Raw genomic sequence first — 18,195 nt, forward strand, 5'->3', positions numbered from 1 at the left:
AGATTGGGTTTGATCCAACAGTATCTTTTCACACAGAGAAAGTGCATTCCACTCAGCCCAGGAGAGGCCCTCTTCGTCATGGCTCCAGAGTTGCGGGTCTTCCTCCCTTAGAATATTTGTCAGTCTCTTTCCATCACTGTCTTCCACCAGGGGGTGAAGACTTTTTTGTTTTCTTTGACATTCTCTTAATCAGGGCTTTTTTTCTGGGCAAAGAGGTGGTGGAACTCAGTGGTGGAACTCAGGACCGCACAATGACATCACTTTGGGTCAGCTGGAACAAGGGGGGAGTTTTTTAAAGTTTAAATCGCCCTCAGCGAAAATGGTCACATGGCCGGTGGCCCCGCCCCCTGATCTCCAGACAGAGGGTAGTTTAGATTGCCCTCCGCGCAGCGGTGCAGAGGGCAATCTAAACTCCCCTCTGTCTGGAGATCAAGAGGCGGGGCCACCAGCCATGTGATCATTTTCAAGAGATGCCGGAACTCCGTTCCACCACATTCCAGCTGAAAAAAAGCCCTGTCCTTAATGATATCTCCTCCCTGCCTTGCCTTATGTTTTAATTGCTGGTTTTTATACATTTGTGTGTGGTTTTAACTAGAGATGGGCACGAACAGCAATACGAACTAAAAAAAAGACACGAACAGCCCAATCAGCCGTTTGCGAACAAGCTGTTCCTGAGGCCCCATTCTAAACAAACAGGTGGTCGTTGCAAGCCTTGTTCAATGCTGTTTGTCAAGCCAGACAGTCTGGCACCTGCAATCAATTCTCTTGGCAACCAGAGGCAGGGACTGCCTGAACTCTGTCTGAACTCCTGCTGTTGCCCTAGAAACCATAATCTAAGCCCAATTTAGCTTGATAGGCAGGTCTTCCTTTCAAGTGTGGAGCTCCAAATTTGTTACAAGGAAGCAAAGAGCAGGGGGGAAGGGGCTCCCAGCTCTTGTTTTGCAGACAGTAAGGGAGAGACAGTTGCTGTTGGCATTTTGAGAGAGAGACAGGGAGAGTGCATTGGAGCTTGAATTTTCATTGTGTGTAGTGGGATAGGGATCTACCTCTTCAAGTTCCAGGGCTGCTGCCAGACTCTGGGCCAAGCTATTTTTTATTACTGGTATGTTTTCTGCTGCCTGCTCAGGTAAGGTTTCTGGGCGTGGTGCGGTAGAGATCTACCCCTTCAGGTTCCAGGGCTGCTTCCAGGCTCTGGGGCCAAGCTATTATTTATTATTGGTACGTTTCCTGCTGCCTGATCAGGTAGGGGTTCTGGGAGTGGTGTGGTAGGGATCTTGATGGCTGGAGGAGAGCCTGCTGGCCCCCACGAACAATGAACACCATGTTCGGGTTTTTTTCTGTTCATGCCCATGTCTAGTTTTAAACTAGGATTAAACCAGGGCCAAAGTGAGGTGGTAGTGGTGCAGAGGTTGGGGATGGGCCTCACTTCCCATGCTCCCCTCTTGCACCGGAGGAGCTACAAGTCACACTGAAGCCCAATTTATTAAACATCACCCATTTGGAGCCCCCAGGGCAGATTGTGTTTGGCAAGCTTAGTTTTTAATTGATTTTATTATACGTTTTGTAATGTTCCGTATTTCAAAGCTAGCTGCCTTGGGAGACGGGATATAAACTTTGTAAATAAATAAATACAGAAATATTATCTTCACTTGATTTGTTATATTCATATCTTGCCCCTTCTCCATTTTTACTAACAATAACCGTGTGAGGTATATTTATGTTATTTTTATCTATGACACAATTCTTCTGGCTCTCAAATACAGGGTGGTGCTTTCCATTTCCCAAATGCATGATTGAGCTTCCACCTGCCCCTCTCTAGCTTTAAGGACAAGGAAGATTCACTTGTTCATATCTTGGACCTGTCTTTACTACCAGAATAAATACAGTGGGCCCTACCTAAGTCCACAGCTCTCAGTTGACATGAGAAGAATTAGAATACAAAAACCATCTATGTGGATAAGAAGGTTCTTCAAAGTAGATCAAACAGCCTTAGTACCTCACTCTTAACTTGATAGCACTACAAGCCCAATTAAAGCAGATCAAAATTGTGAGTGTTTACAAAAGAAATTTTAAAGGAATAAGTAAAATAGGTCTGAGCCCAGTCCTATAGATTCTGCTGTACATTGATTCTTTATGATTGAAATCACAGTTAATCTTGATTATTGCATTTTAAAACTATGAGAAAGCACCATATGCCATCCCCATCCACATAAGTGAACAGGAGTACTAAAAATATGTATTGATTTACTGGCATATCCATGAGTTAGTGTGAAAAGTCTGAAGTGATAGTAAGTGCTACTTCAGAACTTTTGTATGCAGATCATTTACAATCCCTGAACTTTTGTCTTTATGTATAAAGAAGCAAAGCCACAAAAGGTACAAGAAACCACATTTGTACAGAAAAAACCTATTCATAGAGATCAGAAGAGCTTGTAATTCAACACATCTTGTGAAACAGGCAATTATAGAACAATATACCCTTCCTTGAAAGCATGCAACCTGTCAACAATAGTGAAGTGTCTATAAAGTGTCCAGGACACTGAAACCCAAAGAACATTAGGCAAATTGTAAAATATGACGCAAATTGGTTTAGCACATAGCAAGATCTTGGTAAGTGAGGGTTTATTGTACTCTAATGACATAGGGAGCTTAAGTGGCTATTCATGCAACTTTCTTTAAAACAGAAATTATATGTGCCCACAGGGGGGGAAATACCTTAAAAGATATTAATTATTTTAATATATAATTCTAGAAAGAGAGGTAATTCTCTTAAAGAGGTGATTCTGATAGATGGGCAAAGGTCCTGCCACTTTCGATCAGTCACCAATCCACTGTATGCCTGTTTGGGGTGTGTGTGCACAGCAGCTAACAACAAATTAGGATCAATGGATGGCTGAAGAAGCCAGATTTAGGGGTGGGGATGGAAAAGAAAACTGGTTAAACTGCAAGTTTGGAGTCAGATACAATGTGAGCATCCAAAGAGTGGGACTGGAGGATTCTTATCTCAGGAGAGAGGCAAAAATAGTAAATGTTTTGAGATAGTAAATGTTTTATGTCTACTAAGTGTTAGAGAGGAGAGATCCTGTCTTAGCAGACTTCTTATTTCTCAGAGCCTGGCTTTTGAAGAAAGCAGGCTCGCACAGTGAATGCTATAGGAAGAGATTGTAGGCATCTTGGAGCCTAGTTCCAGGGGAAAGCTAGCTAAAGAATTGGAATTTCCAGGATGATCTCACACTTAGGGCCAAACTAGATGAGATGCCATTCCTGGGATTGCCCCAGAGCCATAGCCATGATTTTCACCCCCACCCCCAAATCCGGCTTCTTCAGCCGTCCAGTGAGCCACCCACATGAGAACTCCTTTACCCTGTGCTGTGGGGGCTTGATTTTGATCAGGAATCTAACCTTCCACCCACACCATTTTTCTGATCCAAAATAGATATCTCTCTCTCTCTCTCTCTCTCTCTGTGTGTTTGTTCATAGATAAATAATGACCCCAGCAGCATTTCACGTTAGAAAAATGGCATGGGGGAAAGGTCCCTCCTCCACCCATATTGCAGTGGTCTTGACTAGAGATGGGCATGAACAGGAAAAAAAATGAACACAATGTTCGTTGTTTGTTGCCATCCACGAACAGGATTCACGAACATCGACAGACATGACATGTTCATGAACATGTTCGTAGTTAGAGGTTCGTGGGAGCCAGAACAGCCCCCTTGGGACTTAGCTGAACTTGAGCCAGGGAAAGGAGAGTCCATGGGTTTCTCCCTTTCATGTCATTTTCTCTTCACAGTGGCAAAAACGGGACTGTCTGCTGGAAACTACTTTGAGGGGCTACTAACTGACCTTCCCAATGTCCAATACCCACCAAATTTGCAGGGGACATAGTCCTCATTGTCCTCTGAAGACCCCCCCCCCCCAAGTTTCAGAGAGATTGGACCCTGGGAAAGCCATGATCCATTGGTCTCTCCTTTTCCTGTCATTTTCTTTTCACAATGGCAAAAACTGGACTGTCTACTGGAAGCTACTTTGAGGGGTTACAAGCCAGAAGGAAAGCCAGAAGGAGTTCAGACAGTCCATGCCTATGTTGCCAGGGGAATTGATTGAAAGGCGCCAGATTGTCTGGCTTTATAAACGGCTGACGAACGCCATGAAGAGGGCTTGGAATGAACATATGTTCGCTGGGAATGGGGCCTCACGAACAGCTTGCTTGCATACAGCGGATTGAGCTGTTAGTGGCTTTTTTTTTGGAATTGCTGTTTGTGCCTATCTCTAGTCCTGACAATTGGGGCCACAAGATACAGTTTAAAGAGGTTTCCAGGTGGGAACTCACTCTTTAAAATGGTGTCACATCTCCAGGGTGAAACTGGGACACCTGTTGCATCTAGTTTGGCCCTTATACTGTGAGATAGGAAAGGCCAAAGATTCGCCTCAAGGATAAAAAGTTGGTTGATAATTTCTTTGTACTCAGGAATTGGCAACCAAAATGTTAGAACTGAAGTAATCCAGTAAATGCTTTTTGTTATACTTGTATACAGCATCAAGCCTCTTTACTGAAGAAGCTTATTCTATCCAAGAAAGTTAATAAAATTTATTGGAGTTCTTTTTTCTGTTTACCTCATGCCTCATCTGAAATAGCTGCATTTAGTTGCCATTTGGGTTCAGGTGGAGGTTGCCATCAAACTTCACATCATATAGGGCTGCCAGTCCCACCGGTGGGGACAGGGGATCTCCTGCTTCCAGCCTTTGTCCCCCCCCCCCCCACCATTCATCTGGCCAGTGGTGGGGAGGTGGAGGAATGGGCCTGGGAGGTAAAATACCTCCCAAGCAAGCCTGCAGCAGGTGCACTCCCAACAGAGCATGACGATATCACTTCCAGGAGTGATGTCATTGCACTGGCTGGGGGAATAATCTGATTTGGGCCCCAAACTGACCAATTCGCAAAGAATCCCAAAGTGATGTTATCATGTTGGCTCCGGGAGCGTATGTATGCTTTGCACGTGTGCAAGCAAAATCTTACCAGTGGGTTCTGGGTCACCCCCTCCCACCAAGATAAGGGGACCTGGCAACCCCAATATCACCTTACCTTTATTCAAACATTTTTTAAAACCCTGACCTTCACAGCAATATACATGCTTTTCCTGAAAAACTTACAGAAAATTGTTAATCTTACTAAGAAGATGATGTAACACTTACCCTTTGTTACACTATTTCATTTCCCTTCCCCAACCATGTCCTCTTTCCCTTCCTTGCCCCCAACAGACCCTCCCCCTTTGTCATGTCCCCCCTCTATCCTTCCCACTTATCTTTGTCTGCCTCATCTTCACATTCCCCCCCCCTCCGGTCAGCTTCTACTCTACGGCCCAGTTGCAAGGACTTGTCTGCAAGGACTTGTAGGGGTACTGCATTTTTCAGTGAATCCCCTCCTCCTGGCAGCCTCCATATGCTCACCTTTTCCTATGTTCATCACTTCTTCAAACCCACTGAACAATGTATCTTTTATCTGACCCTCCACCTTCAACTATATTTATTTTCTTCATTTATATACTGCTTTTCTTCACAATGGGGATCCAAAGCAGCTTACATCATTCTCCTTGTTTCCTTATTATTCTCCCACAATCCTGAAAGGTGGGTTAGGCTGAGTGTGTGTAACTGGATCAAAGTCACCCGGTGAGCTTCCACAGTGGAGAGGTGATTCAAACCTGAATCTCCCACATCCTACTCTGAAATGCTAATAATTATACCACACTGGCTTGGGGGGGATGCTGTAGCTGCTTGGGGGGGGGGAGCTGCTGTAGCAAGCAGCCAAGTCTGACTGAGTCATTTAAGTCATGAGGCATCAACTCACCTAGTGGTTTCTTCTGGACCTAGCCCCAATGAGTCCTCCTTTAAAGCCAAAATAGCCCTGGAAAAGGCCCTACCCCCTGCCCCCTACCTTTTACTGACAGCAACCAAGCCTGGAATACTGGCTAAACTATTATGGTTGTCTAGTAACAGCCACTGAGGATATCTGGTTAAAGCTACAGGTGCTCCTTTTATCATTTGCATTTTTTGAAACCCCCAATGTTTTTTTTTAATTTCAGATTTTTCTGCAAACCTGGGGCATTTTTTAGGTATGTAGGAAACCTGTCTTGTTCATTCATGACTCCAATATCCAGATTTATGTATCCTCAGATCCAGGCCACTTGTCTGTTGTTATGTAAGACGACAGTCGTTTAACCAGTTACAGATTCCATTAGCAATTAGTTTTTTTGAAAAAACAATCCTAATGTTCAAGGAAATTAATATGTCTCTGCTGCAGCTTTCTCTGCTTCTTGCTCTCCTCTCCACTTGCCCATTCCTACACATCTCCACCACTGTGGCTTTCCTGTCTATGTTGCTCTTTCTCCAGCTTTCTTCCATTGGTGCTGGCTTCCCTGACTACCATATCTGAGTTAGTGGTGGCTTGGTCAGAGACAAGTTCCTGAGGCACCAAAAGTACTGCTTGGACTTGACCCATTACCAGTGAATGGAAGCATGAGAGATGGCATGCCAGTCATTGCTTTTTTCTGCCACACTGTGACCATGGCCATAAATATGAAAGAGATTTTGCTGGTCTTGACTGAAAAGAACATGGATGATGCGTCTGCAAGTAGAATTGGGCCTGGCCTGATCTCTTAGTGAAATATACAAAATAGGGAATCTTCCTGAGACACACAACAGTATAGCATGGAGAGGGTTAATGAACAAAGGTGTAACAAAATATTATGGCCTCAAGTAGATTAAAAGTAGTAAAATTCTTAGAAGGGGCTGCTTGTGAAACTTGCTTGCTTTTGGGAAGAAATGATTAATCGGTACAAACGGTCACTGTTAATGATTGCTGTAACCTCAATATATGGTATTATTCTTTTAAGTTAGTCAGTGTTAAAAGTGTAATGTAAAATGTAAAAAGTATAAATGCTTTAATTAAAAAAGTTAAAATGGAAGCAAGAGCTCTCTAGTAGCATATTTACTTGTTATATCCAAAATAAACAACAGCAAGAAGAAGCTGTGTCAGGAGGGTAATGATCTGATGTAGGAAATCTAACAAGATGCCCAGGGCTTCTTAAGTGCCCACATCAGAATCAGGCCTGACCAGAGCCCTCCAAAACACTACCAAACAGGTTTAGCATTACCCCAACCAGCAGCAGGAGGAAACGTGCCACTGGGTATAATCATAGCTGGATTGAAGATGTGGAGCCTGTCGGCCCCTTGAACCAGTCTTTACAGACCACAAGATATCCACTGAGTAAATTTTAAAAATCACTGATTTACATAACTCACTACCACACAATTTGCATGACTCACCCAGGCCCAGTGGTGACCACTTGTCAACTCACTACTATTTGACAGTAGCCACCTCAGGAATGTCAGTGTGATATAGTGATTGCTAGATTTTCTGACTAGGAGTGGGGAGACCCAGGTTTGAATCCTGCTCTGCCATGAACGGGTGACCTTGAGCCAGTCACTCACTTGCAGTGTAACTTATCTTACAGGGGTTTTTTTGTGAAGATAGAGATAAAATAGAGGAAAGAACAACAATTTAAGCCGCTTTGGGTCCCCATTGGGGACAAAGATGGGGTATAAATATATAAAACAAATAATATAGAAGGCTGAAGAAAAGAGAGCACATAACACTGCTAGGTGAAATGGAAGCAGGGGAAGGGGAGAGGATATGGGGGCTGCCAGGAGGAGGGAAAGAGGAAATAGTAAGGGGAGATGGCTATAGAGACAATGTGGTGCCTCCTGCAATTCCCCCGATGCTGCCTCCCTCTGGCAGTTTGTTAATTTCCTCTTTGCCTTCACCTCCCCTTCTAAGAGGAAAAAGAAAATAAACAAACCTTCTGAGCAGCAATCTCCCTGGCTATGTAGAGAGGGGAAATTAACAAAGCCTTCTGATCTCTTTTAAAACTCAGCTTCCCAACTAATATTGCGACTCCCTTCACGTGCTCCTCCTTGTGTAATTCGTCTCTTGAAGCTTAGCTCTCAATCACTCATTGTTTAAAGAAGCATTTCCTTTCCTTATCAGCTTCATTGGATGACCTTGAGCTCCAATAATTTAGGAGAGGGAGAAAAAGTTCTCTCTGTCCATTGTCTCCATGCCATGCATAATTTTGTAAATCTCTATCGTGCCCCCTCCCCGCACTTAGTCTTCTCTTTTCTAAACTGAAAAGTCTTCAGCCTTTCCTCATAGAAAAGGTGCATCAATTGTGGAAGTTACAATATGAAAACATTGGGCTGGATCCAATAAACAACTACTGGAAGGAGTTCACCGAACATCTCTCTCCTGCTTTCCCATGTAGCCTCCTGAACTCCCTAAAAAGCTGTTCCTGAAAGTTGTGGAATGTGTTGCAACATGGGAGAGGGGCTGCAGCAAGAAGAGAGAATGTTTTTCTTACAAAAGCACAATTCATTGTTTCATTGTTTTTCTTACAAAAGCACAATCTCTTGCTCCATTCATGCAAGAGCTCACACGGGGACGGCAGTGATTTCTGTTGATCTCCTCTAAAACTATCTCCTATGCAGTATTTCACTCCTTGGCTAAAGGACTCCAACCCTTGGAGACTTTTGGGTGAGTGCAAAATTCTGTAGAAGCAAATAGTTAATAAAATCTAATCCCAAAATTTTCAGATGAAGTAAGGCAAGTATTTTTTTACTTCAATATACTTTCTATTAAATTTAATATGTTTAGGTTTTAAAACTCTACTGTTGATTCATCAATTACATAGTATTTTCTACACTAATAATACAGACATTTTAAGAGTTCTTACAAAACACAGAGACAGGAATGACTATGAGCTTACCTATTACACTTTTGGCAAACGAAGCTCTTTTGAGAGTTGCCAGGCCTAAGTCACCAATCTTCACAGAGCCAGTTGGTCCAGTAATAAAAATATTGTCACATTTTAAGTCTCTGTGAATGATTGGTGGAGTTCTAGTGTGCAGAAAAAGAAGACCCTTCAGGATTTGCCGGCACCAGCTACGAAGGACTTTTGGTTTCATCACTTTAAATCTCTTCAAATATCTAAAGAAGAAACACAGCAGACAGAATAAATGCTACATTCAGAATTTCAGGCAAAAGACAATGGGAACATAGTACCTAAAAAAACCCACATGCTCTTATGTACCCATCATCTGGAACAGACCTTCTCTGCATGCCCACCCAACATTTAAAGTGAATTGAGTGACTATTGGGAATAAATTCTTCCTTGATGGTAGACCCTCATTTCTGGAATGGCCTTCCTGTAGAAATTCCCTAGCATCTACCCTGTTATTTTCCAAGCCAGGTGAAAATCATTTTGCTTTTCAAGGCTTGTAGTTTGGAGTTTTTTGTCTCTGTAGACTGATTGCTTAATTTTAATTTAATTAATTATACTAATTGCTTAATGTTACCTGAAGAAAGGTGCTCTTACTCTCGAAAGCACATACTCTAAAAAATTAGTTGGTCTTCAAGGTGCTACTGGACCCAAATCTTGCTCTTCTACTACAGACCAGCATGGCTACCCACCTGAAACTGCTTAATTTTGAGTTGATCTCAAATATGGTATCAAAATTCAACAATTACTAAGCAGGCACGTACAATTCTAATATTCAGAGATGTGTTTATCGGTTCATGCAGTGAGGTAAAATATGCAGAATATTCTTAAGAGCAGTGAAAAGTTTATTCTCTGTATGCCACTTAACAGCATCATAGAACACTAAGTGTTAATTCAGGTTAATAAAACCTGTCTACTATTTTGATTAAGCTAAACTGTTCTCTCCCTGTTATCTCAGTGAAGCATTATTTTGCTATGGCTTAATAGCAACCTATATGAACGATGAACTCATAAATTCAAAGTGTCATGTACAGAGCCAGAGGGGAGAGGAAATAAGGACAAGACTGCTAGTAGTTACATAACAAAACAACAAACTTTGAGATAAGGGCAATGACATTTTTCCTTTAGTCCAATCAAGTTCAAGGCAAGCACACAAGTTTATTAGAGGGACAAAAAGCTTTCATTCATACTAGCATTAAGCTAGTGATTTGTCTTAATACATTTTATGATTTGTGTAGACTTTACCATTTGTCCACTGAACTTACGTTTTCAGTGTTCCAGAGGTCATCAATTCTGTAACCAGTACAATGCATTTCTTTCCCTTTAAACATGATTCCCAAAAGTCATAAAACCTAACAATGTTTGGGTGTTGAAGACCTTTCAACATCTCTGCTTCTTCTTTAAATCTTTGCCTCTCTACCTTTGTCAGCTTTCTGTCCTGCAATTTAAAATATATTGTTTGTTAGCAGTTGATTGAAGAAAATTGGCCTGGTCACAAAAATGCCACCAAAAAACAGAAGAAAGGCATTTTTGCTTATACAAGCAGCAAGCTGAGTGTAAAATCAACATCAATATCCCCCTCCATTCCACAAAACCAAGAATTCCCAGTTTCCTTGAAACAAGGGTTAAAACACAAAGGGGCCGCTGATGAGGATGAATGACTAACATCTCTGTGCCTGGGCATAAATGCCTTATACTTACACAGAAGGGTCTTTGGCTCTAAGCCATTATCTTCACCATCTATATGGAAACTAAAGTCTAAAATAATAAAATATATCAAAAGAAATTTGCCTCCTAATCAGCACAGCATAGTTGCAGGTAAACTAAATTCAAAGGCAAAGACATGTCTTATAATGAAACAAACACCTCAGCATACAGCAATTAACAATGGGCATAATAACACATGGTTAACAGCAGCAAACAGGTTACATCTGCAATCCTAGCTTCATAAGAGCCTAATTCCAGCCCAAAGTGACTGCAGGACAGTTCTTTTCATGCTTCCACCTATAACTTTCAGTCTCACATCTCTGCACTGGATAATATTAGACATCTGTATATCTACCCTGCATTAACAGTACTTCAGTTCCAACGACGAAGTACAGTGAACCAAGTTGCCCCTACAGAGGCTGATCATGTAGTCCCATCCAGTGGCAATGAAGGTAAAGGTCAATCTTTCATGTCACTTCCTTCTGCAACACTGCCAGCTCAGCCCAAGCCCCCACCCTCCACCCCTGCCCCCTCTTACTTGGCCAGTGAGTAGGAAGGTACAGGAATGCTGTGGTAGGAGCAAAGCATGCTCCCACATGCTCTGGAATGCTCCTGCGCACCTCACATTGCACTAAGAATGACATCTTTCCTAGCACAATGTGTAAGTAATGACTCGTGCCCAGGGTAGATTGAGTGAAAACTGACCCTCAGTTTAGTGTTTGGGCAAACTTTCACTCAATTGCCCCTCTGTGCAGCCCATTACTTCTGCATCATGCCAGGAATGACATAATTCCTCATGCAATGTGGTGTGCTATGGAGCTCACACAAGGTAAGTAACACCCCTCCCCATGTGTGACTCCTCCTGCGACCCTCATCCCCCAGTCTGGCCCCCGCAGGGACCTGGCAACTCTATCTGTGACACTGCCAGCATTACTGTTGCTCAGCTTTGCTAGCTCTGGGCCATCAGGAGTATTTCCAGGGAAGTAAGGAAGTTATGTCATCGCACCTGGCAGTGGGCATGCTCCAGCACTTCACACGGGGCAGTTTGGGCTCCTGTGAAGTGTGGGAGCATGCCTGCTGCCAGACAAACATGCAAAGAGATCACCACTGGTAAATGCCAGGTCCCCCATCCAGCCGGGAGGGTAAGGGAACCTGGTAACCCTACTGAGATGAAACAACACTTCACCCCACTGGTCAACACTGTAAAATTAACTTTTGGTGAGAAATATTTCCTGTATGCGAACTTGTAATCAGAAGTTAACTTGAACCTACCTCTCTGGGAAGAAAAATCAGCTGTTGTGAAGCTAATATTTCCAGTTTGGGTAGCTGTGATGTCAGTTCTCCACAAACTACAACAGTTGATTATCCATTTGCAGGATAGAAAGGATAATCTTGCTAAGGGGTAGCTGAATGTCAAGTATACAATGAACAACCTCAAAAGCGAGAATCCACTACTAGACCCATGAGAAATTCTAACAGGTAAAACGAAAAGGATAAAACCAGTAAAAGGAAGAAAAGTTCTTTGTTAAAGGGGGAAAGTGGGCTTGGGGTAGCAACAAGAGAAGAAAGTCCATGAAGAGGATGCTGGTTAGAAAAGTGATGGAGGTGGACAATGCATTTAAGTTGCAGCTGACTTATGGCAACCCCTGTAGGCATTTTCAAGGCAAGATACGAACAGAGGTGGTTTGCTGCTGCCTGCCTCTGCATAGAAACCCTGAGGATTCCCACCCAATTAATAACCGAGGTTCACCCTGCTCGGCCTCCAAGATCTGATGAGATTAGGCTTGCCTGAGCTACCCAGGTCAGGGCAGTTAGAAGAGTAGGAAAAAAGATAAATCACTATGAGTTAAAAGCGTTAGAATTCTCACATTCCATGATAGGATGTAAGCATTTCTATTTTAGCAGTAAATTATGGGATTATGGATAAAAGATGCTTTTAAGAGCAATCCTAAGTGGATCTATTCAGAATCCTACTCAAGTCTATTCAATAGGGCTTACTCCCAGAAAAGTGTTTTTAAGATTACACTACTTATTCTGTACTTTCTTGTCTTCCTGTGTTCAGTTGCTATAAATAGAAATGTTTGCATTCAAATACTTTTTTTCCTTTCGTAATTAGTAGCTATCATGCAGTTGTCAAAAGTTAAATTCTTCATGTTGTCCCCCCACTGCCCCAAAACACGACTCCTTTTCTTCTGTCTTCATGCCAGTAGTCACTTTATTTGACCTGGGTTAAACCAAGAATTGAGAGAAAAGGGAGGAAACCCTTTTTGGATAAGGAATTGCCAAAATAGGCATGATTTCCAGGATTCATTAATAAATTTGGGTGAAAAAGCGAGAGAACAGTCTGAGAAGTTACACTGTAAAAATTTTATTTTCTTTGAGAAGTGACAGTAGAAAAAACAGTTGGCTGCTACTATGCTCTCTTTTGTTAGGTGAAGAAAAAGGACAGGAAATGTTTCTTGAGCCTCAGACCAAATTAGTGATTTCCTTACTTTTGACCTGGGCAAAACAAGAAGTCTGTAGGTATTGTTTTACCACAACCCCAATTCAGTGCAGAAGTTTTCAGTTTTGTCATGACTGAAGTTACACAGGGCCCTATGGAATGGAGAGGCTTGGGAAGGGTTGAGAAGTGGGAAACAGTATCAAGAGGAAATGAAGTTAAGGAGCAGGAAGCTCAGAGTGATGGAGGCTGAAAGAAGTGTTAACCAGGTAATGTTCTGGGAAATACAACCAAGATGGAAACATAGATGAAGGAGAAAGAGTCTCCCAGCTCTGGTTTTGCAGACAGTAAGGGAGAGACAGTTGCTGTTGGCATTTTGAGAGAGAGACAGGGAGAATGCATTGGAGCCTGAATTTTCATTGTGTGTGGTCAGATAAGGATCTACCTCTTCAAGTTCCAGGGCTGCTGCCAGGGTCTAGGCCAAGCTATTATTTATTACTGGTACCTTTCCTGCTGCCTGCTCAGGTAAGGTTTCTGGGAGTGATGCGGTAGGGATCTACCCCTTCAAGTTCCAGGGCTGCTGCCAGGCTCTGGGGCCAAGCTATTATTTATTATTGGTACATTTCCTGCTGCCTGCTCAGGTAGGTTTTCTGGGAGTGGTGTGGTAGGGATCTTGATGGCTGGAGGAGAGCCTGCTGGCCCCCATGAACAATGAACATGTTCGTGAACAGGTCATGTTTGTCAATGTTCATTGTTTGTTAATGGCAACGAACAACAAATACCATGTTCAGGGTTTTGTTTCAGTTCATGCCCATGTCTAGTCAGGACAGAATTTCATATGCTAGTTTGCACTAGATAGAAAATGCTTTGACTGCAGGCCTTTAGTACTTAACTAATGCTTCCTGTATTCTTAATATATGACTTTATGATGAAGCAGTTATTAATCTATTCTGGATCAAGTCTGAAGTTCATCTGATTCAGTATAACAATTTTCATTAGAGAGATGATGTATCAGAATCATCGCTTAAAGAGGACTTAAATCTAATACAGTGGGGAGAAAACATAGTAAGATACTAAATATTTTTATAAGATTAGAGAGCTTATTAATCTCAGGGGATCTTTGGCAGAAACATCAAGACATTTGCTTGAGATTCTGGACATTTGGATTCAAAGCAGCAGTCAAGATCAACAGTATATTGGTCACTTGATTGACTCTATAAAATATAGCCCCACATATTTTTATATACAAGTCTAGTTATCTCCTCCTCACTGACTTTCTTAATCATTGAGATAATACTTTTAGATCAGTATTTAACCTAACATCACCTCAATCTGCCTTCTAAGATAAAAATCCAATTAAGAGTCAGGGTTGTATAAGTGACATTTTAAGGCCTTTGACTGATCAATGAAAAAAAAAACCCTCACTGAAAGACTTCCTTGTTATCTTAGCACAAGTACATTTTACATTGTGCAAATGACTATTCAGCAATAATCACACAGTGAATTTTCAGAGCCTTATATTTAATAGAAAGAAATACTGGCCTTCTGATTTCAAAACACCACATAACACCTGCAGTGCAAAATGCCTGTGAGGCAAGAGCTCTTCAAATGGCTCAAAATGTGCCCCCAATGGGTTTCTTGCATACTGTAAGCTTGGACTAAAACTTGGTGCATTTTAAATTTTGCCTTAAAGTGGAAGAAGCATCTATTCACCACTCAAAACTCATTAAGCAACTAAGCATTTCAGAGGGGTTTTTCCCTTTTCAGTGTTATGGTCTAAGATGAGGCACTATGGTTACTATGCAGTATTTTTGCTTTCTATAACTTTCATCAAGCGGCATCAGAACAGAAACTCATGCCAGGGTTGCCTAGAGCAACAGTGACAATCTCCTCAATCAGGGCATTGGGCGGGGGTGGGGGGGTATATCCCTTATTATGAGTCAAGTCTAGATTGCTGTCGTTTTTCTGCACAGCACCATTACTCATGACAAGATGTCGTCAGCCAGAATGCTTGCAGACAATAATGAGGCTCTCTCTCACTGCTCTTGTTCCAGATAACATTCTGACAATGCTTCAGAGCCCTATACATATTGGAAAGTCTGCAAGAGCAACTCTAGCCCTTTACCTCCCTCTGTTTAGTTTCTTTTTCATTTAAACCATGTAGATTAAATTAATTCCCTACATGCTCATTAGAAGAGAAACTGACTCAGCTTCTTGAATGAGAGGCGAAAACATGGTGAAAGTAGCGATGGTCTAGTGATTTTTCATTTAGTAAATATGACACCATACGTTTACCCTATTTTTTATCATAAAGGTATATCTTAAAGGTATAGAAACATACAGCTTAAGGTAACAGCAGGTTTTACTGAAAATTCCTGTAAAGAGATTTTATAATAAATTATAGTATCTCTTGGCACCTTAAAGACCAACAAAATGTTCAGGGTATAAGCTAAGGTGCTACTGGACTCAAATTGCACTGTTCTAGTGCAGACCGACATGGCTACCTACCTGAAACTATCTTAGTGAAAGAAGATTACCAAGACTCTCCTATTTCTCCATATAATTTTTCCCCTACTTATCAATATTATATAAAATCAATTACCAAATAGCAACGTCCTAACGTTAATATGACCACTTTGAAAATCAGAGATACAATAACCACTAAAACCATCAGAGGTGTGTGAAACAGGACAAATGAAACACTGTTTCATGTTATGATGTTTTAGTCCTAGAATGTAATATTTATAATATAATAATAATAACATTCGATGTATATATTGCCCTTCAGGATGACTTAACACTCACTCAGAGCAGTTTAGAAAGTATGTTATTATTATCCCCACAACATCAAACACTCTGTGAGGTGGGTGGGGCTGAGAGAGCTCGTAGAAGCTGTAACTGACCCAAGGTCACCCAGCTGGCTTCCAGTGGAGGAGTGGGGATGGGGAATCAAACCCGGTTCTCCACATTAGAGTCCTGTGCTCTTAACTACTACACCAAACTGGTTATACAGACTTCTGACCTAATGTTTGCAAAGGTTCATATTCAGATTAAATAAACTTCCAAAGGGTAAACATGTCCCTTAATATGCCAAATGCAGAGCTTTTAAAGAACGAGTAATAGTTCAATGCCTATGTGACATGAAATAACTCCACCTAGTTGCGGTTTTTAAGTAACTATGAGTCTCACTAAAAAGAGCAAGTCAATATAACCACAAAAAACAAGCCAGCATCACCACAAACTATAACCTTTGTGTTTCCAATCTATACTCACAAACCACACAGGCTGCAAATATTTTATACAGCTGAAGGCTGTAAAGGTACAAATATAGGATGTTTTACAGTTAGAATCCAAGAAATGGTATATTGCCACTTAGAATAAATGAAAGCCAGTTAATATCACTAATGTATACAACTTACCTTTCTGCACACTAACTTGAATTCTTTGGTAACTGACTCACAGAAGGAATGAGCAGGGAAAGAACTGAAAGTGCTGGATGGGAGACTACCAAGGAAGACCAGGATCATTCACTATGCAGAGGCAGACAATGGCAAACCACCTTTATTAGTCCCTTGCCTTGAAAATCACAGATTGCTACAAATGAGCTACAACTTGACAGCACTTCACACACACGTTTTAGTTTTTTGCTACATTTGCAATTGTTTTTAAGGGAAATGCTGCATAAGACACTGAGAAGAAATATGATTCACGAACAATGGAATGGTTTGGAGCCTTTTGAAAAGGAAAATGTGGAGCAGGAAGCTGGGAAGCAGTTCTGAAAACTAGTGTTACATGCATTTTGTCCCTTTAGCTAAAGCCAGAATTAGAATACCAGAATGGTTAGAATGCCAGATTATGACCTATGAGTTCTGGGTTCAAATCCCTACACCTAACAGTGTAATCCTAAGAACACTTCCCTGGGAATAAGCTCCATTAAATAGTGCTGAGTAGGTTTCTGAGCAGAACTTCTCTAGGTAACCATTGTACAGTCATACTCTTTAAACCTAACTTATCTCACAGGATTGTTGTAAGGAGAAATTGATTTGAGCACCATAGATACTAAAGCTCCTTGGAGAATGGGTAGGAAAAATTTAAACATATGTCACCAGTCCATTTTTGTGCCAGTTTGTAATTAAAAAAATAGGCTGTTTAAATGAATTTGGCTCAGCTCAACTGCAATTTTAACATCGATTAGGTCATAGTATTTCATTCAGCATATTATTATTAGATGATTAATAACTTGTCCAGTATCCACTCCTGATTAAAGCAAGACAGATGGACAAAGGGATAAATCCATTCTAAACCATTCTGGCGGCTGCAGTATCAGCCTCAAGCTTCTCTTTGAGCTCACTGGCTAATGCTTCCTTAGGAAATTTTTGCACACTTTTTTTGTTTCCCTGAAAAAAGTTCCAGGCCTATCCTTTTAAAAAGATTATTGCTTTTCAAGCATCCAGCTGTATATGAAGCTCCCTCTTTGTTGTACAACAGTTTTAAATGGAAAAGATGTTTGTTTCACCCACCCCAGTATTAGGATTCAGGTTATTTATTCCCATATTCCCCAAGGGCTAAGATGAGGTGTACAGACTGAGAAGAAATGTTAGTATAAACTGGACTTAATACATGGTTAGCATGAAGCCATTTCCAAATTCACGGCTACTTTTTCCCAGAAGTATTTCTTTATGTATTCATAAACCCACATACACAATCAGGCCAAAGAATTTTGCAATGTGAATCAGTCCATTGTTTCCATGATGAAGCACAATATAGTAATTTTCCCTATGTTTGTGAGATGTCTAAATTGCTCTACCGTGATTTATGAAATTACTATACAAGTCAGACTGAGTTTTCAAACACACTCTCATTGTTTGATCTCCCTTCATTTTACGGCCTTATAGATTTGTATTCAGGGTTTTATAAAATTATAAGCAAAGGAAAAATACTTGTAAAAATATAACTAAAAATGTCATGTACACACTGCTACATTTTTCATATCCTTTTAAGGCAGGCAAGCAGGCAGCCCTTTATAGCTCCTTCCAGTTTTGTTTTTATCTTTACTGGGACATGAAGTCTTGGCTCTGATTCATTATATAATTTTTTTTAAAAAAATAAACTAAAGCCTAAAGCAGAGAGCCAATGGGTCTAAAATAAACTTTAACCTTCAAAAGTTCAACTGTTTCAGGACAGCATTAGACAAAAATCACTTCAGCTAAATAAATT

The 18,195-nt window shown here is 41.1% G+C and overlaps 1 protein-coding gene across 1 annotated transcript in view; it reads right to left on the minus strand.

Moving 5' to 3' along the window:
* WNK2 (WNK lysine deficient protein kinase 2) overlaps positions 1-18,195 on the minus strand; it is a 166,328-nt gene that overhangs the window by 100,589 nt on the left and 47,544 nt on the right. The window contains exons 2-3 of the mRNA XM_054977488.1: positions 10,097-10,269; positions 8,820-9,040 (exon numbers count right to left, since the gene is read on the minus strand). Coding sequence (XP_054833463.1) covers positions 8,820-9,040; positions 10,097-10,269 — 394 coding nt within the window. The remainder of the gene's footprint in view (positions 1-8,819; positions 9,041-10,096; positions 10,270-18,195) is intronic.

Source organism: Eublepharis macularius, chromosome 4, assembly GCF_028583425.1.
Source record: "Eublepharis macularius isolate TG4126 chromosome 4, MPM_Emac_v1.0, whole genome shotgun sequence".
NCBI classification, from domain to species: domain Eukaryota; kingdom Metazoa; phylum Chordata; class Lepidosauria; order Squamata; family Eublepharidae; genus Eublepharis; species Eublepharis macularius.